Raw genomic sequence first — 27,069 nt, 5'->3', positions numbered from 1 at the left:
GCACCCTAGGATTTGGAGTGTCAAGCCAAACAGACACTATTTCAGGTCACGAAAGGGCTTTCAGCTCTACACCTTAAGTTCCAGCTTTGACAGTGCAGGTGGCTCGCATTGCCTTCTCAGTCTAAAACTATTGACAACTACACCACATAGGCTGAGATGCACGTAATACAAAGGAAAATTAAACAGACATTAATGAAAAGGATAAATACAAACACTTAAGAAAATACTTCCTGATGGCAAGTACACCATACACGTAGAATCAAGAAAGTAGACAACTCAAGTTTTACCTTGAATTCAGTCCTAAAAGTTTAGATTAGTGGGTGCCTATACACGAGCAGGGAGGCTGTTTCGATGTGCTGGAATTCCAGCACGTTGAAGCAGACATGATTAATTGAGTCTGCAGGAGCACGGCAATCGCCGTGGTCTAGCAGCCTCCTGCGTTTCGTGCATCAGCGTCCCTGTGCTTCAAAATGGAGATGGGGGAACTTTGAAGGTTGTTTGACAAGCTTTAGATAAAGCTCCCCCACCACCATCTTTACACACAGGGACGCTGATGCATGAAATGCTCTGGGCGCTTTAATTACAGTGGTTCTCAGAGCTGCTCTAATTAAAGAGAGCCTCCCCCACTCCCAAGCATGTGTATAAATGCCCAGTGTGCCTAAAGATTGATAGATTCTTTCCTACTAGTTCTTTGGAAGTAAAAAATGAACAACCAAAGCACTCCTCTCCTGCCCCCCCCACAGTCTAGGAGGAAGAGTAAAACATATTAAGGAAACTTATTGTTTTAATTTCCAAAGAGCTACATGCTGAAGTAATTTAATTTAAATCCCAGTCCAAGCATGGAGTAACATCAAGCATTTTAGTAGTCCTGACTTCACTTATATAAAACGGCCCATGGGCAGAAGTGTGTACAGAATATTGGCATATGTGACAATATACAGGAAAAAAAGTTGGCTTCACAAATCATCCTGGGTTTTTAAATGAATGTAGAGAAATTCAAGCAAAATGATGCACTATGGGAAAGTTTAATTTAAATTCAGGAGCCTATTACCACTACTTATCTCAGAGCTTGTCTACACACAGAAGTGGTACATAAATAACCGTGCCAGTATATTTAAAGTGGTACTACCCTATAATGTGAACTTGGTTGCATCAGCTTAAAATCTTTTACAGTGGTATAGCTATTCCTGTATGAGAAGAGTAATGTATACTATTATGAGGCATCTCTATGCCATAACTGGGCCCATACTCAGAATTTCTACCGGTATAATTATAGTGATAAAATAAAAAGAAAAAAACATCCCACTACCAGAAATAACGGTAACAGTAAAAAAATCAGGTAAACTCTACACCATGTGGAGCCTCCATGAAAAGGAATTTAAATTGCCTTGGGTCTATAATAGCTCCCATTAAACTTAATGAAAATAGAAAGACTGCTATGGAAAAGTAAACTCTTTATGCTAAAATACAATGACAGTCAGGGTTTATGTTAGCAGATGAGTACTAATGTAGAGTTTAACACTTGGTTATTACACAACCTTTTTTTAAGCATCCAAAAAACAATAGAGCAGTACCTTCCAACTTGGGCATGATTAAGATATTTTTTGGAAAATTAAGTTTTACTTTTTTGGATTGTTAATCATTATTCCTGACAGCCATTACTTGCATTAGGTAATTATTCTTTATCCATAACAAAGTGATGGAAATTGCTTATCAAATTCCTGTGTTCATATGAGAGAGAAAGTACTAGTTGAGGGTCAAAACCCAAATATCTAAAAACCTTACATGAAGCTACTCTTAAAATGCCTTTAACTGCCTGGTCCTATTTGGAATATATTAACAAGATTTTTCTTTAGCAAGCACTCTTTTGTGATTAATCATATTCAAACAGGTTTAAAAACTAGTAGAAAATTAAATCTGAATATGAAATACCAGTCTTCCAAAACAAAATGTATTGTATAAGATTCATGAACCACATTGTTTTAGATTAAATTTCCAATTGAATACAAGTTTTATTGTAGATCAGAAACATATTTGAATTCTTTGTCAGATAAACTTAATTAAAAAAACACACACTTGCAGAGTTATACGAACAAAATGAATTACATCAAAGAGATGCATTAATTATGCTTTAGCTTTTAATTAATGCCCATTACAGCATGACACTGGAGAAAAAGTTCTATTCAGTTCACTTATATCAAAACTATGGTAATAATTATGTACTTTGAAATAAACAGGAAGTCCTACTTCTCCATCATATTCTTGAGTCCTCAGATCTGAACAGCACAGCTGCAACTAAATTACAACAAAAGGAAGCAAAATGTCAACAAAGGTCAGGAGATCTTACTAAATCACCAGTGGCTGTGTTTAGCAAGCGAATGCCTTCTTTATGAAATATATTACAACCAGAAATGAACATAAACAAAACACGTTTCCCTCTCATTTCAACATTTAATAAAAACTTCGTATAGTCTTCTAAGATTTCAAGTTTGTAGCAAAGAGAAAGATATACATGGAAGCTAATATAACTTAAAACTGTTCCAAGTCTAACTTTCCTTGTATTAAAAATAAAACAACAATTGAAGTCATCATAACACCCCCTTCTTCTCAAACACCTCTAACCCCAGTTCTCATGTTGACATGCATCAGCACCTTTCCAATATAACCAAAAATAATTAAGACCATAATATTCAAGAGAAAACACGCTCCAGAACCAACCACAGAGCTTTGCTCCCTTGCAGATCTTAGCACTTAGATGGATTGGGGGGGGGGGAGTCTCCCCTCAAATGACTTTGTAGTTTGTCTTTTACTTGATTCCAGCTAATCTTTTCACTTTGTGGGTGTTAACAATCCTCGATCTTCCACTAATCGAGTCATCCTTTCTTTTACCACTATCCTATTTGCTATCTAAGCCTGTTAAGGTTTCTCAGGTCACTTCCCAGCATGTCCAATAAAGGTGGGTCCTCTGAATTTGTACTAGGTGGCTTTGAATCCACAACAAATACGTCAGGGAGGGTAGGGGCAGGGCTAAAAGCAGGCTAAGTTCTTCAGTGGGGCATCACTCAGAGACAGGAGGGAATTGCAAAGGTGAGGTGAAGAGATAACTGCAGTGACCCTCTCATGAGTTCTTCATTGCAGCAGGTGATGGGAACTGAACCAGTGGTGCAACCAGGGCAGCACAAGGCTGGGCATGGGGGATCTAAAGGGGTTGGTCACCCTGGGTAGGGGTGCTGTAAGTGGCTGGTGTGAATCCTTCCCCCAAACCCAACTGTTTGAATGAAAGAACCTCTTTCCCCCCCACCCCCAGAACCACAAAATGCCTCCCCCTATGTTACTTGGCCCCCACCCCCAGGAATCCTTTCCCCTGCCCTCCCCAGTAGGTAACTCCCTGTGGGCTCTGGGCAGGGGGAAGGGGGCCAGGGCCTGGGGTATTACAGGGGTGAGGGACTGAGGGGGTATGCAACAGAGAGGAGCAGTGGGGGCCACATGGGTTAAATGGGGTGCGAGGGTTGTTGGGAGCAAGATCGTTAGTGGGGGGGGCGCAGTGGGTATAAGGGGCTGCGGGGGATAAAGCATAAAGGGCAGCAAGGGGCACTTCGAAGCATGGTAGGGTGTCTAGGGGCCCACACGTTGGGATGCAGGAAGCAACTCTGTCCATAACCAAGCTACGGGGTAACCGTTGCACCCCCTGGCACTGGGTGCTTGCTCCACCCTGGAGCTGGCAGTCAGTCCCCCACAAGCCCAGTTATATTTGTTTTGATTGGATCTTAAACTGAATAAGCCCTATGCCCCTTAGATATTGGGAAAGCATCTAGTATCTTTTTAACAGAAGAAATGCATGTGTTATTGTATGTGAACATGCACCATACCATCTACAGCCTCTTGGCAAAATCCTAGATCCACCCATGCTAGAAATCATATTAAAATTACTGGAAAAACAATCACAAAAAAACCACAGAAAAGTAAAGTAAGCTACAGAGTGACCCAGATACAGTTGAGAAAACAATGTAAAATTGGTTGTGAAAATTACTTTGTACTTTACAAGCAGTTAAAAAAAGCATTAAAACATACAAAAAACACCTGAAAGAATCGCTCAAATTGCTGCTTTGCTGCCCAGGTAACAGAAAATATCATTTCTGTATTTTAATTTTAACTAAATACAGTACTTTGTATTTAATGCTCCTACCAATCCTCCTGTTAAAAAACAGAAGCAAATACTCCATTTGTTATAATTTTCTACACTATAACCCCTTTCACAAGCTACTCTAAATTGCTTTTATCCATTAGTGCTAGAATGGAGGGTATGCTGTAATGATGCATGTTCATTGATTTCATATGCGCATTATGTTCCATAGATAATTTCTCTCTCCAATGCATAATGCTGTTGTGAAAATGACTTATGATCCATACAAAAAATATTCTCAAGTATTATCCAAACCATATTCTTCTGCGTAAGGTTAGCCCTGATTTTTTCCTGTGGCAAATAACTGCTTTGTGATAGGCACATTCCTAGAAAAAAAAGTGTCATTAAGCTGGTGTTAAGATTTTTTAAAAAATCACCACAGAAAAGAATAAGCTATTACCAAAAAATGCTGAGAGTCTGTATTTCTGTATTCCTGCCTCCTTTCCTATATTGACAGGTACAGGTGAATTATCTTTATATGATACAGAAGAGACACTGCATAGTTATCCTGATGAATACTGTTTTATTGTTGACTACTGGTGACCAACAGCAGGTGTGTCTTTGATCTACAGGACACCAAAGACCTTGCTGAGGCTGATGTGTGTGCTAGCCAACGTTCATTCAGGATGCTTGTAAAAAGCAAGTAAGCTTCTTTATGGAGTAAGATAGAGGGAAGAAGAGAAGACTGCCAAAGGAACTATGCCATATGCCAGGCTAATCAGAAGCTGAGTTATATGGATGGAGACGTTTTTCCAGGGGGCTGACTGCAAAAATCTATGGGCTTGTCTATACTAAAACAATAAAACAGTAGAATTAACCTAACAAACCCCACCAGTGGAGATGCAACAAAGTTTTTCTGCTGGTACACATTGAATTGATTCCAGAAACAGAAGTTATATTGCCTGGAGGACCATTTTTCCAGGCAGAGCTGTGCCTACCTTAGCATAATGCTACGAGTTAAGAGTCTACATTGGTGAGAGTCTATACCTCTGTTAGTTAGAGAGTATGTTATTGTAATTTGAATGTAATGCACATACCAGCAGAAGGAACAAGGGGGTAGAACTGACTCACTCAGGGTACTCATGGGTAGCATCCCCTTGGAGGCCAGTCTGAGGGGGAAAGGAGTCCAGGAGAGCTGGCTGTATTTTAAAGAAACCTTATTGGGGGGCCAGGAATGAACTATTCTGATGCACAAGATGACTAGCAAGTATGGCAGAAGACTAACTTGGCTTAGCAGGGAACTCTTTAGTGAGCTAAACACAAAAAGGAAGCTTACAAGAAGTGGAAACTTGGACAAACGACTAGGGAGGAGTGTAAGAGTACTGCTCAGACATGCAGAGATGAGATCAGGAAGGCCAAAGTGCAGTTGGAACTGCAGCTAGCAAGGGAGGTGAAGAGTAACAAGAAGGGTTTCTACAAGTATGACAGCAACAAGAACGTCAGGGAAAGTGTGGGTCCTTTACTGAATGGGGGAGGCAGGAAATCACCGATACATTTTCCTATCCTTACGATGGGATTTCGTAGCACTGCCTAGAATGAAGCTGGATCACCCCTGAAATACGATCATTCAAAAGAAGGTAGGCTACACAAATATGCTTTATCTTTTCTTGGGCACTAACAAATGGAGAAGACCACAAGAAAGGAAAGTGTATCGGCTAATGTGGTGTCTATATTAAACCTGTCCAGGCCTGCACAGAGGACTTGTGTTGTACTAGAAAACTTCCCCAAAAAAATCCAGCTTGGATGCCCTAGCCTCCTGTAGCAGAAAGAGTGTCACTGCTACTCTCCCATTCCTATCTTCTTTTGTATTATCTCGAGGAGCAGGGGATGGGAGGAAGCGTGCAAGGAATTTGCTCGGCTTTTCGAGATGCCATCCGCAAGCTCATATCCCAGGTACTGATATGGAGTCTGCAAGAAACTTTGCTATTTCTAAATGCAAAGAAGTTGATCATCAGCCCATCATATTGACGTACAATGAACAAAATATTTCTCTGGGCAAAAGAGCTACTCTTCTAATTTGATTTCTGCTTCCTCAGTTTTGACAACATATTTGTTTGGCAATGTACAGAGGCAGGTAGGGCAGGAGAATTTCTCTCTGGGACTAAGCTGGTCATACCTTTCCAAACCATTATACCCTGCTCCTGTACTCTGTCACAACTAAAGCAAGTCTGCTATTCAGCCTCACTGGCTCCAAGGGCCCAATAAATCGCTACTTGCCCCTTATAGTCATTCCCTGAACAAAACTGAATATTGCTCTGAAGAAAGAAAGAAAAAAGAATAAACAAACAGCAACCCCCTCTCCAATACAAACCCCCAAAAGCAACATTTAATTCTCTGCATTCACCATTTGTGGGAGCAGACAATATGCAACTGGACCTACGTTTCTGCCAGTAGCAGAGATGATACAGTGATGGAATATATGGAATTACTTGACAGGTATCACATGAGCTCTGTATCACTGAAGCATGCCTATGTATGAGATGAGAATTCCCAAAAGGCTTCAACAAAATTAGATTTCTGTTTCTCTGACACTACTTGATTTCCATTATGGCCATCTTCACTCACTGTTAACATATTTCAGAGATGAGGCTTTGTACCCGCAGTGGCATACGTATATCCTTAACCCCAACCTATAATTAACTTCCCTAGCACCAGGTATCTGTGTTTGTCCTGAAAAGGATACTGCAGGAACCATATCACCATATCTGCATCAGTTTTGTCTTTGCACAGAGGTCTGATAGGAAAAATGGTCTGGGAGGAAGAAAATGAGCGAGTCTTTTCTCTCTCAAAGCCAATAGTATTTTTACTATGATGTTGGAGTGAGACCTTTGGGAATATATGACAAGTTAAATGATAAATTATAGAAGTTGTGGGGAAAAAGCTTGCCATCTACCTACAAAACAAAAACTGTCTGAGGTTTCTAAAATGGAAATGCTTTAAAAAGACAAGCTTCCTTAACTTTCTTTAGACACTTAGGACCCTGCTCTGTTGGCTCCTAGTTCTCTGAAGCTAGAAGCAGGAGAGAGAGAGAGAGGGAACAAGGATACGTAGTAGATAAAGGATGACTTTTCTCACATCACTGTCTTTCCAAGACAAAGGTGAACTTGATATTCTTGGAGACTTCCATCTGGTACTTCTCAATGGAAAGCATCCTGTGACCTCACCTGAGCAAAACCATATGCAGGACCTTTTGCTCCTGAACTGAGGAACCCTAGCACCAACCAGGAATCCGAACTTCAGACAAGGTTGCTTGGGACATTTGCAGAAAGTTTTGAGGCAATATAGTGTGGCTATCGACAAGTCTTGCGCGAAGCAGCAAGTATTCACTTCAGATTCGGATTCGGCAGATTTGGAGGACAGCGACTGAATTTGGAGATTTAAATCACTGTCCTGATTTGATTTGGCTGAATCAGATCTGAAAGATTTGGCACTGCTTGGGCCATTCGGCCATAGACTAAACAGGCAGTTGACAGCTGCCTCCAGCTGGTAAGTCTGTTGGGGTTGAGGAGGGGAAGGGGCGTAGGGGAGGGAGGGTTTGGGGCTGGGATGTGCTGCCCAGCTATCGCAGGGGCGGGGCAAGTTACTTGGAGAGGGATGCAGGGGGGCGCAAGATGCAGGCGCAGCAGCGCTGGGAGCAAGGGCTCTGCCCTGCTGTTGCATGCCCAGCCGGGGTGGGGGAAGGGGGGATGCGGGTATGGCTCACTCTAGGTGGAAGGGGGCTAATGGCAGCAGGGCAGAGTCCCTGCTCCCAGCGCTGCTGCATCTACACCCCGTGTCCCTTTGCAGTGGCTGGAAAGTGGCGGCGGGGCAGAGGCCCCACTCCCAGCACTGCTCCATCCGCATCTGCATCCTGGTACCCTGCAAACTGGCTGGCAAGTGGCGGCAGGGCAGAGACCCCGCTCCCAGCAACGATGCAGGCATGGCAGTGCTGGGAGTGGGGGCTATGCCCTGCTGCCACTTGCCCCCTGCCCAGAGCGAGCTGTGCCTGCTTTGCACCTCCCCCCACCATGCCTGCCAGGCAAGCAGCAGCAGGGCAGAGCCTCCGCTCCCAGTGCTGCCATGCCTACATCCAGCAACACCGCCTCCCTCACCCCAGCTGAGCAGCTTGTCCCAGCCCCAGCCGGCGTGGAGGGGTGTGGGATGCAGGGGGCTTTGCCCTGCTGCTGCTTGCCAGCTGGCACAGAGGGGTGTAGGATGCAGGCACTGCAGCCTGGAGTGAGCCATGCCCACATCCCTCCCCCCCACCCCCACTGGGAAAGTTGCAGCAGGGCAGAGCCCTGCCTCCTAGTGCTGCTGCACCCACATCCCCCTTGCTCCAGCTGAGCAGCTTGTCCCAGCCCCAATCCCTCCCTCCCCTACACCCCTTCCCTCCCCCCAACCCCAACAGACCTACCAGCTGGAGGCAGCTGTGTCAGCTGCCTGTTTAGTCTATGGCCAAATCTTTTCTGAATCTTTTTCCGAATCGATTTGGACACTTTGAATTGATTTGGACCTTTTAATTGGTCTCCCAATTCAATTCAGATTTGGAGATTTGGTCCCTGAATCAGGCCAAATCTCCTCTGAATCAAATTGGCTACCAAAGCTTTGCACAGCCCTACTACTGAACCTGCATTTTTTCTATGCATTTACTTCTGTTGAACTACATGGATTGCTTCAGATTACCATGTGGTCAGTATTACCTTCTAAAATGTCTAGCAGCAGTCAGGCTATTGTTGAGTTTTCTGCTGACTCTGAATAGCCTCAGTTTTCCAGCAAGCTTCCTCAGATAGCTGGGAATTGGTTTCTCAAAACTTGATCCCAAGGTCCCATATCTGTACTTGCAGCTGTTCCTCTCTTTCCCCCATCTTCCTTAGCCCCACCCCACAACCAGGGGAAGTAGAAATTATTGCAGCTGCCACTAAGACAGCTATGCAAAGGAGGGGGAACACAATGTATGCACCCCTCTACACACACACCTTGCCTTCCTCAACTTCCTCTGGCAGTTGGGCGTTGCTGCTTTCAGAGCATGCAGCTCTTTTACAACAGAGCTTGTTTCTGTTAAAGTTTAAATTAAAAAGAAGATTGCAATCGGCCGTGGTTGGCAATCGGCAAAAATCAGCTGTGCAGGGTGCTGACTCACAAGAGAACTAGATACTATTTTGGCAGCAGCTTGAAAAAATGCTTCCATTGTGTTGGGGCATCTGCAGATTTTAAATTTTGCATTTTTCCCTGATGGAATAATTTTTCTTTTAGCAGGTAATAGTCAGATTAAGTACCACCATACTTGCCTACCCAACATTAGCACTGCTTGTGAAAGTACTTGGGGTGTCAGAACACAGTTATTTGTTTGCTTGAAAAGCCCCTGAAAACCATGGCTTCAGCAGGTATATAAGATTTGAATTTGACTGGTGCTTTAGAAAATGGAGGCTACACTTGAAAGTAAGAAATGAAAGCCTCAGAGGCTTCTTACTTTTGCTAGTTTTTCCACATCTGGGTGCTGTCCCTCTCATTGCCTTGTGCCACTTGCTGGAATCAGGGGAAAGTGTTGGTGAGGGATAACAACCCGCATTAGAAGCTGGGAACCATCACTTGGATATGAGGGTATGGTCAACCACAGTGGCAGGTAGGAGGGCTGCCTAAAACCTCCCTATCTTTTGGATTTGGAAAGAAATCCATATTTTACTTTCCTAGCATAGCTAAAACTAGTCTCAAACCGCTGCAGACCTACTAAGCAGAGTGTCCACTCTTGCCCTGACAGTCCATCTAGTGGGTGGCAATTTATTTTTTAAACTATAATCTACTCCTGGAGTCCCTGACTCTTATTTGGGCTCCTGATATTCTTGTTCCAAGGAGGAATAATTCATTTTGGGCAGGGAAGGGATGGTATAAGCTTGCCCAGAAGAATTAGCATGCGTCTATGGTGCAGCCTTTTCTGGATTAATCTGATGTTGCACTCCAAGGAAACTAGGAGCTGAAAACTACAGAAACATAAAACAGAAAGAGACTCCTTACTGCACGCTCTTTGGGATCGGCAGTGTTTGAGCGCCATTCAGTGCTGCGCCTCTGCAATGCACAGGGACCAAAAGAGGAGCGAGACCACAGAAGAAGAGGAGGGGGAGGTAGTTAGCTGCATTCGTCTGAAGTTAGGCATAAGGCCGGGTAGATTTGCACCTTGACAAACTAACTAAATCAGAGATCTAAAATAAATCAGAGGAAGAAGAAGAAATGTTTGAGCTCTGCAGTTACAAGGGATGACTATTTATGTGGAGGATAGGGACTCAAGTGTCATATTTCATCTGGTACTCTTCTGGGATATTGGGAGGCGAGGGCTCGCTGCCTAAGAGCCTCTTCTTGCCCTCTTTCCTGCTGTAGACAGAAAAGGCAAAATGATGTTGCCTGGCACGGCCTGCATCTAGCCGAGCAGATGTGACCTCTCCACTTGGGTCTTGCTCTTTTCCTGCCCCAGCTGGGTTGTGAGGAGAAACTGCGCTCGGTCTTTTCCTTTTGGCTTTCTCGTCTTAGCTTCCCCCCCCCCCCCGAAGCCTGCAGCTACTGCTCATTCCTCAAAGGAAGTGGAGGCAGGAAGGGCAATCTTCTGAAGAGGCACATGCAGCCATGATGCATTTCTGGGGATCAGATAGGTAAGTCATTAGTCCAAGAACTGTGATACAAAGCTTGGAAAGTCCCTCAGAAAAGCCTTTGCAACAGAGGTGTGGCCAGGCAGGCAGGCAGGGGAAAAGGCAACTTGAAGGAACTTCAGGAGACAGGGCTTCCCCTCACTGCCTGTGACAGACAAGTCTGGTTGTAGCCCAAACCACAAGCTTGAGCTTTATGACACCCTGCAAAACCCACAGTAACGGGTCTGTGGATATTAGGGTTGCAAAGGAGCTCAAGTATCATCCGGCCCAACCCTCTGCAGAGGTGCAATATCTGCTGAGAACTATATATCTATATATATTTCTCTAGAAATGAATTTGAAAATTTACTATATATTAATACTATATTATATATATTACTATAATACTATATAATATATATATATTACCTTCCAGCTTTTTTCCCCAAAATAATTTATCCTCTGGCAGAAAGCAACACATGAAATTATATATAGTTTTCCTCAGGTTAGGCATGGGAATGTATCGAAATGGGGATTATGACTTTATGGCATCACTCCAGCCTCTCTGTAGTACGTGAACCAATTTCCAAAAAGAGGCTGAATAGGTTGTTTGTACAGAAAGTAGAACAGAGAGAAGGTCTTGTTTGTTAGAAATGAGAAACGCTGGCTTCTGCCTTCTGAACTGGGATGAACATAAGAGATCACTATATTTATACTCCAATTTTAAAAGAGCAAAGATAATAAAAACACAAGCAGAAACAAAGTGTGTGTGCATGTCTGTGTGTGTTCATTCCTAGACATTTCTTCAGAGATTACTATTGTGATCTACAGTGACTGATTTGCCACCAGTATAAAATTTCTCTAATAATGTTGACTCTTGCTGGTTAGTATAATAATGATTCAAGACATTTTCTAGGAGGAATCCACATACTGAAAATTTTTAAATACACTACTTACCCAATGGGGATTGTCTGTTTGTTTATACACTGCTCAAAAGGGAAACTGCTTACCTGTAATTGGACTTTTCTAAAAGCTAGTATCCTCTACAGACCCTCATTCCCAAGATCTCAGTCCCTCAGCCAAAGGACGAGACTAGGAAGCCGATGTTGTAAAATTCAGAATACTCACTGGGGATGGTTACTGCACTGTCTCAAGGGTATGCATATACATGTACATACAGCTACATACTGTAGTAGACAATGGCTTGCAATAATCACAGGATGATAAACACAGAATTGCTAGTCTCATAGGAAGTATGGTTCTAATGATGAAACTATCTTTAGAAAACATTAACCACAGACAGCAATTCCTTTTGCTCGAAAGATAGGTATCTCTTCTACTGAGCCCAAAAATCACACATTCAAGTGTAACATTCAAGTAAATAATAGAACAAAAATAAGAATCAAGGAAGAGTACAAAAATGAGATAACCTACATGTACACAAAACCTACAGAATAAAGGCAGAGGACAGTTATGTTTACTTTTAATGAAGATTTTAATCAAGTATCCAGAGATTCTTATTTATTTTCTATTCAGTCTTTACTGAGGCAAATTTTCCCCAACTTCATTAAAAGTTTGCCTGAGTAAGGGCTGAAAAACAAAAGAAAAATAATTGAGAACCTGAAAATTGGGACCCAAAAGTTTGCATGCATTTTTCTTACAATGAAATTACAATTGGAAGCAAGCAAGTTTCAAGTTAGTATGTATTTTGGAACAGACATCAGTGGGAGTCTTTTCATTAATTTAAATTAACTTTAGATTAGTGCATTAGTTCCTGTCCCTGTTAAAAAACTGGGGGGGAAAATGAGCAAAAGAAATCCCAACTGAGCAAAAGAATCATAGTATGCAACTGATCCATTTTTCTTGACAATTCAGTGGAAATTATGGGAAATGTTTGCCCAGCAAATCCTGGTATCTGACACAAAAGCAAGAACACCTGCGTTACTTCAATTGCTAGACATTAAATCATCAATTATGTGCTAGATTTTCTGATCCTACATCACTACACCTCAGAGCATTAGTACATTTTGATATCATGAAGGACCTCAAAACACATATTCCAAAAGATATATGGGCTTTTCTTCTTCCTGTTTTAAAAATACTGTAGAAATTGAAATCTATTGTAAATCTAATGTAATCCTACTGCACTATTCATTAGCCCCAGAAAAAATAACCTTTTTATCTAACTTAGCTTTTAGATTACAACACTAAAGGCTGTGAGGAGGAAGAGGAGGAGGAAGACCTACTTACCTTTTTTGCATTAATGGTTTTTAAAGGAACTGGGCAGGATAGAATAGAATTGCATTTAGCTGCTAAATAGGTGAAACAGACTCTTACCCTGGATGTACAAGCAAATGTTAATACAACGTTAGAGCTCAAGTCTGCTTGCATTAGACTCAACAGCCATCATAACTTGACCTGATTATTTATAAAGAGGAGTCTACAGTAGGAAACATAACATCCAGGGCTTTTTGTTGCTTTTTAAAGTTGCACACTTATTTGTTTTCATAATAAATGCACCGTAAGTCTTAAGAAATAGGAACAGTTTTATGCGATTATACTAACATTCAGAAAAAAATTAGTTCATATGTTTCCACAAGCCATTTATCAATGTGGGTCTGTCCTTAATGATCCCCTTTGTGGGCTCTGCAGCAGCTGATACGAAGCAACTTTATGACCAGAGCTGTGGCACAGCTCTGCTGCTGGAATTATGGGGCCAGCAGTGTTAGTAACCAACATTACATTTACTGGATCACAAAGCAAAGAAGTTACTTCAGAAAAAGTCAAAGTTCAAAGTGACACTAGAATTTTTTTAAAATTGCATAAAGGAACTAAGAAATAAACAGAAACATACAAGTAATTTAAAGACATTAAAGTACTAGCAATACTTAGAAAGTTATAAAGCGGGGAATACTGTCTTCTTAGATACTACAAAACAAAAGAGCAGGAGTAAGCATGCAATGTTTTCCCAGTAGTTTAATGGTATTTTTTTTGAATTACTGTATCTGTTTAGCGAGTTTCACAACATTCTTGCATACAAGAAAAATAATTGAGGAAACTGCCAAGTCCCAGTGGGTTGAATTATCTTATATGCAGTTTGTTGCCTTTATTGTAGAACAGTAAATAAATCTAGGATTTCAGATCCTGGGAGAACACTGCTTCTCACCCCTTAAACCTTAAAAATAGGTTTACACTGAGCTTTTGAATAACAAAGCAGCAGCTTGTATGCTTTTATTTTTTAGAATTCTTTCCATTACTAAATAAGTATTAAATAAAATATTATGGACAAGTTTGCTATACTAAAGAGTAATGAAGTTCAAGTTTAACAAATCAAGTTTTGCAATGGCTAAATTAAAAGATGTGTAAATGACTGGTTTTCAAACCACTCATTTGGAAGACAGGTGATGCAACAGGCTATGAACTAGATCTTCTGAGATCAAATAAATCTAAAGTCAAAACAAGTCATGCCAGATCATTCCTAGCAGATATCTGCGAAAGTGAAAAACCATTAACCCATTTGCCATAATCTGAAATCTCTGTCCAATGTCAGGGATGTTTGCACTTCTGTGCCTTTAATATTTTATATGAAGTTCAGATAAGGTTTCTAGTTTAGCCCAATGCTCAAACAATGTCCCAATACCACCCATTAAAGAATTCTGCCACATCTGAGTTTCAGTTATTCAACCTGAAGTTACCCTCTCTCTCAAAGCAAGTGTTTTTAAAATTGCAGATGTTTAAAACTAAACTGTATAAACAATTTATAATGCAAGATATGTACACAGGATGTTCTCCAAAACAAATCCATTTATTTTTAATATAACCACATATGTATTAATGCTACCCAAAATGCAGTTTACTCAAAGTCAACATGCCTGGCTTATCTACTTCAATAAAATAACATGCTTACCTGTCTTGATCTGGGTCTCCCAGGAGAAAACTTTCTTTTGGTAATAGCTGGCTTCCCCATGCCAATTTTCGGAGTGACAGATATGTAAGGTGCTGGGAGTGCACATCCAGCAGATGAAATCAGTGCTGGAGTCTGACTGTGCATCACATCGTGTACAGTATGCAAGTCTAATGACACTGCTGGAGAGGAAGACACGCTTGTCTTGCTTATATCAATTGATGATGAAAATGAGGAGCATGTCTCAGCTGGTGATTTAATGGGTTTGCCTGCTAGTGGTGAACTATTTTTTGCACAATTTTCATTTGCAGGAGCAGTTTTCACTTCCAAGTGAACAGCTGGCGTTTCAGAGCTTTCATGGGTTTCTCCCTTTTCTACATCGTCTTGCACTCTTACCGTCTCCAATTGTTCTACCACCTTAAAGGCAGTTTCCTCCTTTTTCACAGGCTCTAAGGTTTCTGGTGCTGTAGTTATGGCCTCGGGTGCTGAAGGTGGAGGCTGAGATTCCTCTGTGGATATTCCTGACATCTCAGCATCTTGCTGTAATAGTTGTTTCTCTTCTACTTGAGTGTCTGACTCCTGCTGCGTTACAGCTTGAGCACTCTCTGTCACTTCCATCATTTGCTCACTTTGACTGTTGTCAGGTGCTGGTGTCGGTGTCCTTTTAGGAGATGTTTCCATTTCAGCTGCATCAACCTGATCAGGAACTCCTGTTTCCAGTTCAACAGTCTTTTCATCCGGTGATATGTCTATAACTAAAGAAGAAAATAACATTAGAGATTCATACGAAAACATCAGGCATGAAGCCATTTTCAATATTTAAAAGAAGTGGAAGGCATTTGAACATTACAACATTTGTCTCCCAAAGAACAGCTACCTAAGCTGTTAAATGGTCACAGGCAAGCAATTCTCAAGCCACACATACACTTAAACTTTAACCAGCACAGTTATGAGTATGGAAAAAAAACCCGCCACCCATACCTGACAAAGCTACACCAGCAAGTGGCCTAGTGTACACAGATACACTGAGAGAAAAATCCTTTTGCTTGTATGGCTTGTTTTGTTCAGGAAATGGAGTTGAGGTTAGACTGCAAATAAACTTGTTGATCAGTATATATCAGGACTTTTATTGATTGGGTTTCCCAGTATTACTATACTAGCAAATCCTTTCTAGTGTTGCGAAGGCCTTAGCACAAGGCTTTGACAGTGGAACTCACTGTCACCCAGGGTAGCCCCAAATCTTGAGATTCTAGAGCAATGTGCTTTCTGGATGAAAAGGCTTAAAACAGACTGCCCATGCAAAAAACCTTAAATAATTAAAAAACAGGATGATGCAAAGACAGCTAGTTCTGCAATGCTGCAGCATATAATTATGGGAACATTACGACTGAAATACACTAGATTCTTACTATCACTGCTAATTTATCACTAAAATAATATCAAGGAGAACAAGGAACACTCTTTTTTTTTTTTTTTTTTACAAAAGGTAGACACTTATTGCATCTTTACTATGAAATACTTGGTAATTTCATCTCATTACTGCTGGTTATCTAGTTAGTTAGGTCAAAGATGTTCTCAAAAAAAACAAATTCAGAACAGATTCAGGTTCTACAAGCCTGCCACCAAGTCTCCCTGCCTCCAGGTACAGTTTTGATTTTGCATCTCCTTGTTCTGGTCTCTTTGTTGGGGGGAAAGACCCACACTAACAATAACGGACACTGACCAAGCCTGATCCAAAAATCACTGAAGTTACAGAATGGACTTTCCATTTCCATAGGCTTTGTTTCAGGCCCTGGCTGATTACTCAGTCAGGATAAATGTGTATAAGGAAAAGGCGGGGGGGAGGGGGAGATTTCTCCCCAAATTCTTTTCTAGTTATGTTAACATTAAGTATTTTTATTAAGAATGTCAAGTACAAAAATTTCAGAGAAAAGTGAAAGTGTGATTTTTTTTTATTTTTTTTTTTACAGGTGAAGTTAGGTATTTTGTATTCTCTTTTCTTCTTATACTTTACATTCTTCACAGCCTTTCACAGCATCTGATGAAGTGAACTTGGACTCACAGAAGCTTGCACTCTGTATCTTTTTTACGTTGTTTATAAAGGTGTGCATCTACCCTTTTGGGAGAAGCTCCCTTTTTTTGTAATTCGTATCCACTTCCTGGCTAGTTGATTTTCAATGCGCTCTCCCCTAGCCTAAGGGGTTAGAAGGGGGCTTTGTCTATTCCAGCAGACTCCACAGCTTCATGACGAACCTCGCCTCCTTCCTGTTTCTTTCAGGAGCCTAGCTTCCTCTTGGGACAGTAGAGAGTAGCTGGGAAGGGGTAAAATTCTAGCCAAGTGGCAGATCTGAGGGATACAGCAAGACCCCACCAGCTGCAGGACACCTAAGGGCATAGAAGGCCTTTCCCCAGAGCTGGGGTGCCTAGAATGACAGCTGTCACCAAGCGCATGCCATACAGTGTTTCTAATACTGTAAGCACTTTCACATTTACAACAAAGACGTTAATACCATATTTCAGAGCATCTCCAAAGACTTCTTTTCCATACAACTCAAAATACACAGTAAAACATAGATTTTATCATAAATACTTTGGTAATTATGATAGAATTGAAGGAAAAAAAAGTTAATAACTATTTCATAGCATATTTACACTTTTCCTTTTGCTTCAGCATGGCTGGAGAGGAAAAAAGAGCAGACAACAGTACAGGAAGGCCGTCTTCCTCAAAAGCATGAGGACAGGGAAAAAGTTCATAATGGACGCTAACAGCAATGTGCGTTCCCTTTGAGCCATGTACATATTGTAACAAGGTATGTTAAAAACAGTACAAATTTTTCAGTTTTAGTATTCAGTGTAGAGACAGCCATGTTATCCTGAAGTGAGGCAGAAGGCAATTTAGAGACAAACTAGTTTAGAGGCATGAACTTTCACAAGCAACGAATACTACTTTTAGCACCTAAAACTTCCTCTCAGAGACTCTGCCAACAATAAAGTGATACTGTTAACTTCAGTTCAAAGGAATGATCATTTAGATAGGTTTTAAATCTGGGTTTAATGTATAAAAGTGATCTCATGGACATGAGATGCTACAAGACTTGTGAAAGGTCACACACATAGGACAGCATAGCATCGGACAAGCTAGCCTACTGGACTAGGTCTACTGGACTAGGTACAGACATTGAAAAGGTCCAAAGCAAAATCAGTCTAAGTTGCACAGTTTTCTGTAAGTGGCATAGTTTATATTGGTAGTGAACAGAACACACATTTGCCATTTGGTGGTGGTTCGGGCTGCTGCAAATCTTAGACTGGGTTATGCCATTTTTAAAACAGTCTGTGAGCACCATGCTTCTATTCCATTAGGAGTGTAGACTGGTTTTGTGCACCACACTTCTGTTCTGTTCTGATCACTTATACTGGTAAAAAGTGTAATGTCTGTACCTGGCCCAAAAGCTCACAACTCTTTCAACCAGTTAATCTCCAAGATGTTATCCCTGCCCAATGTTCAATGTGATTAACAATTTACAAGAACCTCAGAGTATAAACAAACATCCAATGAAATCTAAAGCACTTCAATTCATTTAATCCAGGGGTGTTAAACATGCGGTCTAGGAGCCAGATTTGGCCCATGGAGCTGTACCATCTGGACAACAGGGCTCCTAGAGAGGTCAGGAATTCAAGGGCAGGGTCCACTACCAATATGTGGGATATGAAGCCCTGTTCAAGATGTGTATCAATGGTGGGAGTGTGAGCAACAGCTGCATTAACCCTCAGGCTCCCAGCTGCCACTTGCCCTGACACCACCAGATCCAGACACAGCTCCCAAAGAGACACTTGATTTTGATCAAACCCCACCCAGGAGTCCTGGGTGAGTTTTGACATCCCTGCTTTAATTGGTTCTGTGTAGTCAGACTGCTGTATATTTTAAAATAACTGTCTGATCACAATTTAAATTTTCAACAAATGTAACTGGGTAACTCATTAGAAAGACAAGTTCTCCTTCTAGGTAGTATCCTGAACAAATTTACACCCTTGAAATATTCTCCATAGTACTACTGGAGAGGAGACAAAAAACAAACAAAACACTAAGGGAAAATCCTCAGTTGGCATAAACTGTCTAGCTGGACAAAACACTCGCCCAAACATGCAGATCAAAGCTTTTCATCTTTTTGTCTTTCAGGATCATGACAACAAGTTACAGTATGCAAGAGGAAAGCAGTGTAGATGTATGGACCTGAATCAACTGCGATGGGTAGACGTACGGGCCTAAGCCATAAATTTCTGAGCAACGTAAGCCCCCATTTGTAAAGACAGAACAGAATTACATCCACTTCTTTGTTTTTGCAATAGCATCCCATTAAATGCTCATGTTTGTTATGCATTACACCAGAGGGATTCCTTGCCTTACAACCAGCTTGCTCCCATGTGGCATTTTTGATTGGTATTATCTCTGAGTAAGTTGAATATCATCCCACTGGAATTTTCCCAATTTTCTAAATTCTCAAGGTCCTATTGCAGTTTCACTTTATCTTCTATTATGTTTGCAATTCTTCTTAAATTGGTATCACCATCAAATTTGATTACTTAATCTTCTAGAAAATCTGTGAAGCTATTGCATGGTACTAGTACCAAAAGACATCTTCAGAAGCTCATTTGACTTCTCAACCAGTTTTTATCATAGTTTGATTGTTTCTCTCCACTTCAGAAGACTAATTTTTGTGTTCATACTACCATGTCTTCATTAAGAAAAATCTTCCCAACTTTTACATTATGGGCATTTAGTCCCAAGTACCAAAGTGCTTCATTTAATTCACTTTCCACTGGCAATTTTATTTAAAATAGAAACAACCATGATTTGTCAGGTTTTTCTTTAAAAAAGCTTAAGAATTCCTTCCCTTCTCATAAACCTATGAGTCTTTCTATGCATGAAGCTGTCCTGTCAGTATTTAACAATCACTTGCTGCTTGCTGTTTTAATAGGCTACCTAACAGTGTTGTTAGATGAACAAGCTGATCAATATTTAACCTTTGAAACCATGAGGTGGCAACATTCAATTCTTGTGTATTCCTCTTGTGCTTCCTAGGTTCCTAGCAATGACTTTACATTACCAACTTGTCACCTATATAATCTGACATTTGTTTCAGGATCCTACATATAATATTTTAAAAGTTCATTTTTGAAAGTCATTTCTGTAAGGTCTCCTTAAAAGTACATTATTTTTGTCTTGTACTTCTGAAAGTACTGACTGTTCAGAAGTCTCATCCAACAAGTCCCATGATGTATGTACAATATGTGTGCATGTGACAAAACCTTTTTGTCATTGAAGCTCTTATGTGTATCATGTAATCAAATAACTTCTACTCCATCATACACTCATGCAAAGGCAACGAGTAAAAGTGAGTTTACTCAGGTGCAAACAGCTGTAGTAAAACACAGATCACGGAACATCTGTGTTAATCTGCTAGCTGCTGGAGAAGCCATGATCAGGAAGCACAATGCCAGGACAACAGACTGGGCCATGTTATATGCCAATAATGAGAAAAATCATTAACTGTGGTGGCAAGATGCGAGAAGATGATGATTTTCACACACTGTAGCAGGACAACTCTGCTAGCTTTTTGTTCTAAAATAACTGGTGCTGAAATATACGTACAACATCAACACTAATGACATGCCATCCACTGTTTTAGGCAAGCAAGAGTTATAAAAAAAACAGAGAATGATCAAAGCGTCTCAATACTTGTAATGAGTTATGATGACACAATACAAAACCTGAAAAAATTACTCTGAATTCTCTGCAGAACAGAAGCAATGTAAGGTCACACTAAGGAAAATAGAAACGAAAAATGTATTTAAAAAAAGAAACAGGGAATTGAAGTTACCCAGCCAGCCAGTCTGTTAGATGGGACCTGCTGAGCAATTGTTCGGAGACAATCACGTTAAATGCTTTGACAAAAAACTTTGACTAATATTTCTGATCCTTTTTTGAAAGGCAGAAGATGATTCTTCTGACAGGGATGTGGAGCTTTTCATCATTGCAGGAGGACAGCCTGGAGACTCCAACTATCACAGCCAAAAAGAAAAGGTGAAGTCATACAACTTAAGGGCAGGTTATGGAAAATAAGACCCCATCCTATAGCCACCCTGTAAATATTCACCCAACTCTGAGAATGACAGGCAGGGGAGGGCATGACTGACAAATGATCTGACAAATCACTGAAAATATCTTACTAGTGGTCAACAGTTCTAAACCAGATATCATACACTACAAGCCTGACATTTGAGACTGAATATTTCTGAACTGAAGGATAATCAAATATCTAATATTGAAGACAACAGTCTTACTGTTTAGAAGCTTCTCTGGCTTTGGGCTGTTTTGTTATGCCTTTAAGTGAAACTTCTTCCTTATTTAATAGGAAACTTTGAAAAACGTGATGTCATTCTTCAACTGGCAAGTCCAGCTTTCCTATAAGATGCTGAAGGATCAGAAGTTGTAATGTTCTACTGAAAATGTATAAAAGCAGAACCAAAGAAAGGTGGATAGCTAACATTTGAACTTAAGGGTAAAATACATAGTACTTGATACTGTATGCTTGTGTTAGACACGTGGTATAATTTCTCAAAATCCAAGATTTAGTTAGTCTCTAGTTTTGTGTAGCAACATATGCCATTATTTGGAGTGCAGAATGTGAGAAAAAAAAATGATCCTGGACAGCCTGATATTATATTCAGAGTATGAAAGGTGTGGGGGGGGAGGGTTGTTGGGTTTTTTTTTTTTTACAACAATTTCCCCTGCTTCTCCGTGTTTTCAAAGCAAATGCGATAATTTCTTTGGTTGTTGATTCTTCCAGAGATGAAACAAGATATTGGAACAAAGGTAGGAAAGATAAAAAAAATGGAGATTCAAAAGGGATATGAGAACTCTTTACAAGTACACTCCTTTGCAGTCTGATATTAAAAAAAAAAAAGTAGTTCATTTTAGTACACAGCATCAATTGCAATTTCTGAAGGGCGGTCCACCCACCAAGAGAACAGATGGAAAGGCAGTTGCAACAAGGGCGGGGGGGAGGAGGAAAGGGGGAATAAAGAAAACTTAATTCAAAACAGGAGAAAAAAAATGGCTTGTAGTTTTGCCATGGCCTATTGTTATAAACTATAACATCTATTTTAAAAAAGTCACTTCCAAAAGAAATATAGAAGACATTTTCGTGCTAGAACAAGTGAATGTATAATTTAACCTGTGCAGCAAATATACTGGGAGTTCTCAGCCTTTGGATATGTTCCTTAAAACACACAAGAGAAGTTAATCCACAAGCTTTTTGTGGGGTGTTCAAACATTAGACTCATATAGAAAATCTAGGGACTGAAGCTATATGGCAAAAAGTAACATGATATTACCTCACCTTTTCCACAAAAACACAAGTGCAGAAATTTGTATAACTCCTATTATTTCTGGGTTTCAGGAAAAAAAATACCCCTAAGTAAATAAATTGAAATACCCCTAAGTAAATAAATTGAAAGTATAACATTTTTTGAGACAGATGTTCCCAAGACATTTTATAACTTCCAGTTTGGCTTCACTGAACCAATCTTTAAAGCAAAGTCAATACTATTAATGAAGAATTCAGGTGGTGGCATCACTACAATTCATCTTATAGCGTGACAAGAAGTTCCACGAATCCTTAATGAAAAAACAGGTGCACTGTACATATACTGCTATTTTGTCAGGCTTTGAAACTTGCATTCTTACCGTGTGTGACACATGCAGTGGTTGACTCCTGACCAGGGCCATCGTCAGTAATTGCTTGTTCTTGAAATGCCACATCCTCTGCACCACCTTCAATTTCCATTTCATTTGTACAAGCTTAAGAAGAAGCAAAATATTTATCAATTTTGACATGGTGTTTATTCTATTAAGTTGACATCAGTGGTTGGCATCATTGCTTGACCTTTTGGTTTAACAAAGTAGTATTCAAATATGCAATCTGGGTTGCAGCAAATCAGGACAACTAGAAGGTTAGGGGATATACGCTAAAGATTGAGCACCTGATCCTCATTAACATGAAAACTGCTTTATACCACTTTCACAACTGAAAGGAACCAAACAGTCCATGCTTGCGTGATTCTTGTATAGAATCTGCGCTCACTTTTAGATCCCTTTATATTTTCAGTGTACTGGGGCCTTAGATGTCCCCTTGTATTTTAGAATAAAGACCTGAAATACAAAATAAGGTGGCATTGTGGGCTTGGAACAGTAAAAAAGGTTTTAACTAAAATTAATATTTGGAACATTGACCTACTTGCCAGACCCAGCCAAAACGAAGGATAAATTTTGCAAGTAATAAACAGGCCTTTTATCTATGAGGTTCCCATTTTTATCTAAAGGAAGTTGCATGGAAAAAGCCTTGCTCATAGAGTTCATAAGCTGTTTCTTGCACTGAAGGCAACAAAATGGTGCGCAATACTAGATGTACACTCCCTCCCTCTCCCAGACGCTGTTAAACCTAACAAAATTCATTAAAATGTACTAAGCAAAGTAGGGGATAGGGAAAAAGTGAGGTTCACATTATACTTCAGCTCCTGAAGAGCTAATCCTCAGAGGGCTTTAGTGTAAAGAAAGCAAAGTGAATATCACTTTTTATTCAGGAAAGCCTCTTTAAAGTTCAAAAAGCCAAAACACATTAAAAAATACCACTTTTAGCACCTAAAACTTCCTCTCAGAGACTCTGCCAACATTAAAGTGACATTTTAACTTCAACTCAAAGAAGTAATCATTTACATGGGTTTAATGTATAAAAGTGATCTCTTGGGCGTAAGATGCTACAAAACTACACTCGTATAATGGGTCCAAATTACTCCTACTAGTTGAGATGACAGCCCCACTCTTCCTTGTGGAAAAGAATATATTCTTCCATGTTTCTTCTAACTAAAAGTCACAACAAAAGAAACAATTTCAACTTGAAGTATCCAAATAAAAGCTGCCATCTATCTAGAAGTGTTTTCCCTTCAAGGCTGGAAAACTTCTAGGATTAGTTTGATGTGTTAGTTCAGACTTCTTAAATGATCTGAATATGCTATTTGAAAAGTTCAATAACCTCCACTAACCTTTCAAGATAGAAGTGACCTTTCAAGATTTAAGCTGCTAGTCATGCTAACCTGTTATACATGTTCATTCCTAACCCTCTGCCATTCATTTATTTATATTTACCTACTGTCAATGCCCTTCTTCAAGATCAATTTTTCATTATCTCCCTCCCATTCACCAAGGATGTATACCTACAATACTGCCAGCATCCAAAATAGTGACTTGTTTATGTAATGCATTGGCCTGTACACATGGGAGTATTCCTGGACTTTTCTGGCCTCAACCAGGGGTGCTTGATGTTCAAGATCTGAACACCTAGCAACTAAGCTACCTGCTTCTTCTATAGAAGCTCACAATATTGGGATATTAGACTAGCTGCATTAGTATTGGGCTGGCAGAGCACTGGCAAGCAGCGCAAGATTTCACGCGTGCCCTTCTGAGGTGGAACATGCTGATTTTATAAAATGTCTAGCCTCTCTCTCCAAGCTTACACTTCAAACAGTTTTCTCCTTAGAAAACAAGACATCCAGGAGAGTAAGCACCACTCATCAGAAAATGTGTTGTGAAGTTGCCAAACAAAGTCAATGCTTGACTACTATTTTATTAGTAAAATAATAATATTTAGGTAGTACGGTCTAGGACTCAGGGACCTGATTTCTATTCTGATCCTGCTGTTACCTTGGACAAATGACATCTTATTTATCTTCCAGTGTTTCACCTGCCATCTTTCTCTAACTTGTCTATTTAGATGGTAAGATCTCCACGGCAGACTGTCCCCTAATGTGTAGAGTTAATCACATTTGTTCTCAGCTGGACTTTTATAATGATAAAAATGTACTATTACATGCTATTTAATGATTTTAATTAAATATACTTGTCAGAGTTGTTGTCCCTATAAGAAACATAAGCCCAGTTTCCCTGGGATGGAACAGATGCTCCTCAGCTGGACCTAAACGAGTCGAGGGCCATAGCGCCCAAGACTAATAAATAGAGAGATGAAAACTGGAAGAGCCAGATATCTACCAGAGTTTCTGAGAAGAAGTACCTAGCTGGGAGTTGGGAGTGTTAGAGGGACTTCCTTGAAGAGCTGGAGATGCAGCAGAGGAGTAGATCCGCAGATCTGACAGCCTGGACCTAGGGAAGGCAGCAGAAGGGCTGGCTTGCTAACTTGCCTGTGATGAGAAACAGAGCCAAAAGGCTGGAGAGGAACAGAAGCCTGTTAGCTTCACTGAAGCTGAAGAGCTAGGAGGCCAGATAGGGCTGAGAGCCAGGGGGAATCAACAGAAGGACTCACCTGTTAACTTCTCAACACTGGAGAACCAGAGCCAAAGGGCCAAGGAGTGAGAGTAGGAAGACAACCCCCAGATGGGGTTACTGTTGGGAAGGGAAGGGAAGGACTGGGATGGTGGGTTGAAAACAGGACTTTGGAACAGATTTGCGAGTGGCAGACAATGCTAGAATTGGAGATATTTGTATGTCATACATTGTGTTTTGGAGCTTTAAAGACTATGCACACACGGAGGTGGGGGAGGAGGGTTTGCATGTTGAGACACCCTTCTACACATCTTTATGATAATTGACCATTTGATATTCTTGCACTTTAAAAGAAAAATGTTACCTGTCATACTGCCAGATTCAGGAACAAGTTCACAAGTGTCCATTACATCACACGGCTGAGTCTGATCCCCTTCTCCTTGTTTACAAAGAGGGCACATGTAATCTTTTAACTGAGAATCTAATTCATTACCTGGAGGTTTGTCGCATTCTATGTGAATCCACCTGGGGAGATTAACTTAATGTGACTATGCGATTTTAATAAATTATCAGTTGTCCTAATATGAATCAGTCTAAATATAGAAATTTCAATGCTATAATCCAATTCTCAGGGGAAACTCAATAAATGACTAAGGAGTGCAGTTGTAAAAATTATGGCTACACAGACTCTGTACTTCGGCTTATTCCAAAAGTAAAAACTAGAGAACGTGATTTTTTTTGCAACTCTGAGGCAATACTGCGCTGGGGGGTAGAAAGAAACAAAAATGAGTTTCCAGTACACCCAGCACAGAACAAACTTAAATACTAAGACCTAAGCTTTGTTTATAGCCAGTTTTGTAGCCGTGATACTGCTGTACATCATGATATTCCACAGCTAACCAATAAGAGTATTTGATATCACCTCCATATATTTTCCTATAGATCCCCTGTATTTTTTTCATTTCAGACCTAACACTGGTCTATCTGAAAAGAGAATAACTACTTTGTAAGTTTTGCACACAGAGACAATTACAAAGAATTTCATTTGTGTAGTACTAATTAACATGACAAATTTAATACTAGAAAGACTTTAAAGCCAATATTCATAAAAGTTATTCCTTGATCGCTCTAGTCTTCAGCTTACTCAGAGTGAGAAGGATCAGCAGGATAAGTTTCTTGGTGAAATTTTCTAGCAGGAGAGAGGACAGTTTCCTGCCCTCTCCTATTTACTTGTCTGTTAAAGATTATAAAAAAAGGACACCTACCTATTGCCACTGCGGGCAGTATTTTAGAATGACCCTTGCCCACTTTGAACTGAAGCAATTTCAATATGCTAATTTTATATGGGTCACTGAACACACTGAGTGATTTAATTAACCATAAGAAATTAGGTTTCTTACCTTTTGCACATGTGACAGTGCAACATGTCTTTCTGGAAGTCTGGGTGGCACAATTTTTCACAGAAAGGACAAGGCAGGTTGTCTTGCTGTTGGTAACAACTGTCACATACCAGACAGTTGTGGTGCCACTGACAACTGGTTCTTGTGCCACACTCAGCACATACTCTGCAGTTCTGAAATCACAAGCATTTAGTTTTTAATTATGATGCTTCACAACATGATCAGATTGTTGGTAACTGACACTTTCCCCTCTGAATGGGCATTTATTCTGCGTAAATGCTGGTAAATAGTACAAGATTAATAACAGCCCTGAATTTAGATGCCTTCTACACCTGCAGAGTATGGTAAGCGTGGGCATTGGCAGGAAACATTTCCTTGTATCTTTATTTGGAAGCAACACCCCTCGAGTGAGCAGATACTTCAGTCTGAAATTTCATTCAACTGTTGGCTTCTTGTTGAGAATACCAGCAAGAGTGCCAATTAGCAACAGTTGTAGGGATACTTGTGTCATGTCGATGCCTGTGTTTTGTGAATGAAATTGAGACTGAACCGTTCATTTCCCAAAGCTCACCAAAAAAACCCAACTTTAGAAAAAAGAACTCGTTACCTTTTAAACACATAAATGACTACTGTATTGCAGCTCTTTTTCTG

The 27,069-nt window shown here is 40.3% G+C and overlaps 1 protein-coding gene across 9 annotated transcripts in view; it reads right to left on the bottom strand.

Annotated features, from left to right (window-relative positions):
- Positions 1-27,069, bottom strand: part of KMT2C (lysine methyltransferase 2C) — a 301,422-nt gene that overhangs the window by 110,139 nt on the left and 164,214 nt on the right. For 6 of the 9 annotated variants that reach the window (XM_090047709.1, XM_090047708.1, XM_090047707.1 and 3 more), the window contains exons 10-14: positions 26,419-26,591; positions 25,383-25,543; positions 22,430-22,543; positions 14,686-15,437; positions 2,224-2,295 (exon numbers count right to left, since the gene is read on the bottom strand). In XM_090047709.1, coding sequence (XP_089903835.1) covers positions 2,224-2,295; positions 14,686-15,437; positions 22,430-22,543; positions 25,383-25,543; positions 26,419-26,591 — 1,272 coding nt within the window. The remainder of the gene's footprint in view (positions 1-2,223; positions 2,296-14,685; positions 15,438-22,429; positions 22,544-25,382; positions 25,544-26,418; positions 26,592-27,069) is intronic. The other 3 variants (XM_090047712.1, XM_090047713.1, XM_090047710.1) reach the window with 2 other exon arrangements.

This window comes from Crocodylus siamensis, chromosome 5, assembly GCF_052110815.1.
Source record: "Crocodylus siamensis isolate JL-2025a chromosome 5, ASM5211081v1, whole genome shotgun sequence".
Taxonomy (NCBI): domain Eukaryota; kingdom Metazoa; phylum Chordata; order Crocodylia; family Crocodylidae; genus Crocodylus; species Crocodylus siamensis.
Note: the sequence above shows the minus strand (reverse complement) of the source record. Positions and strands in the feature narration are given on the sequence as shown.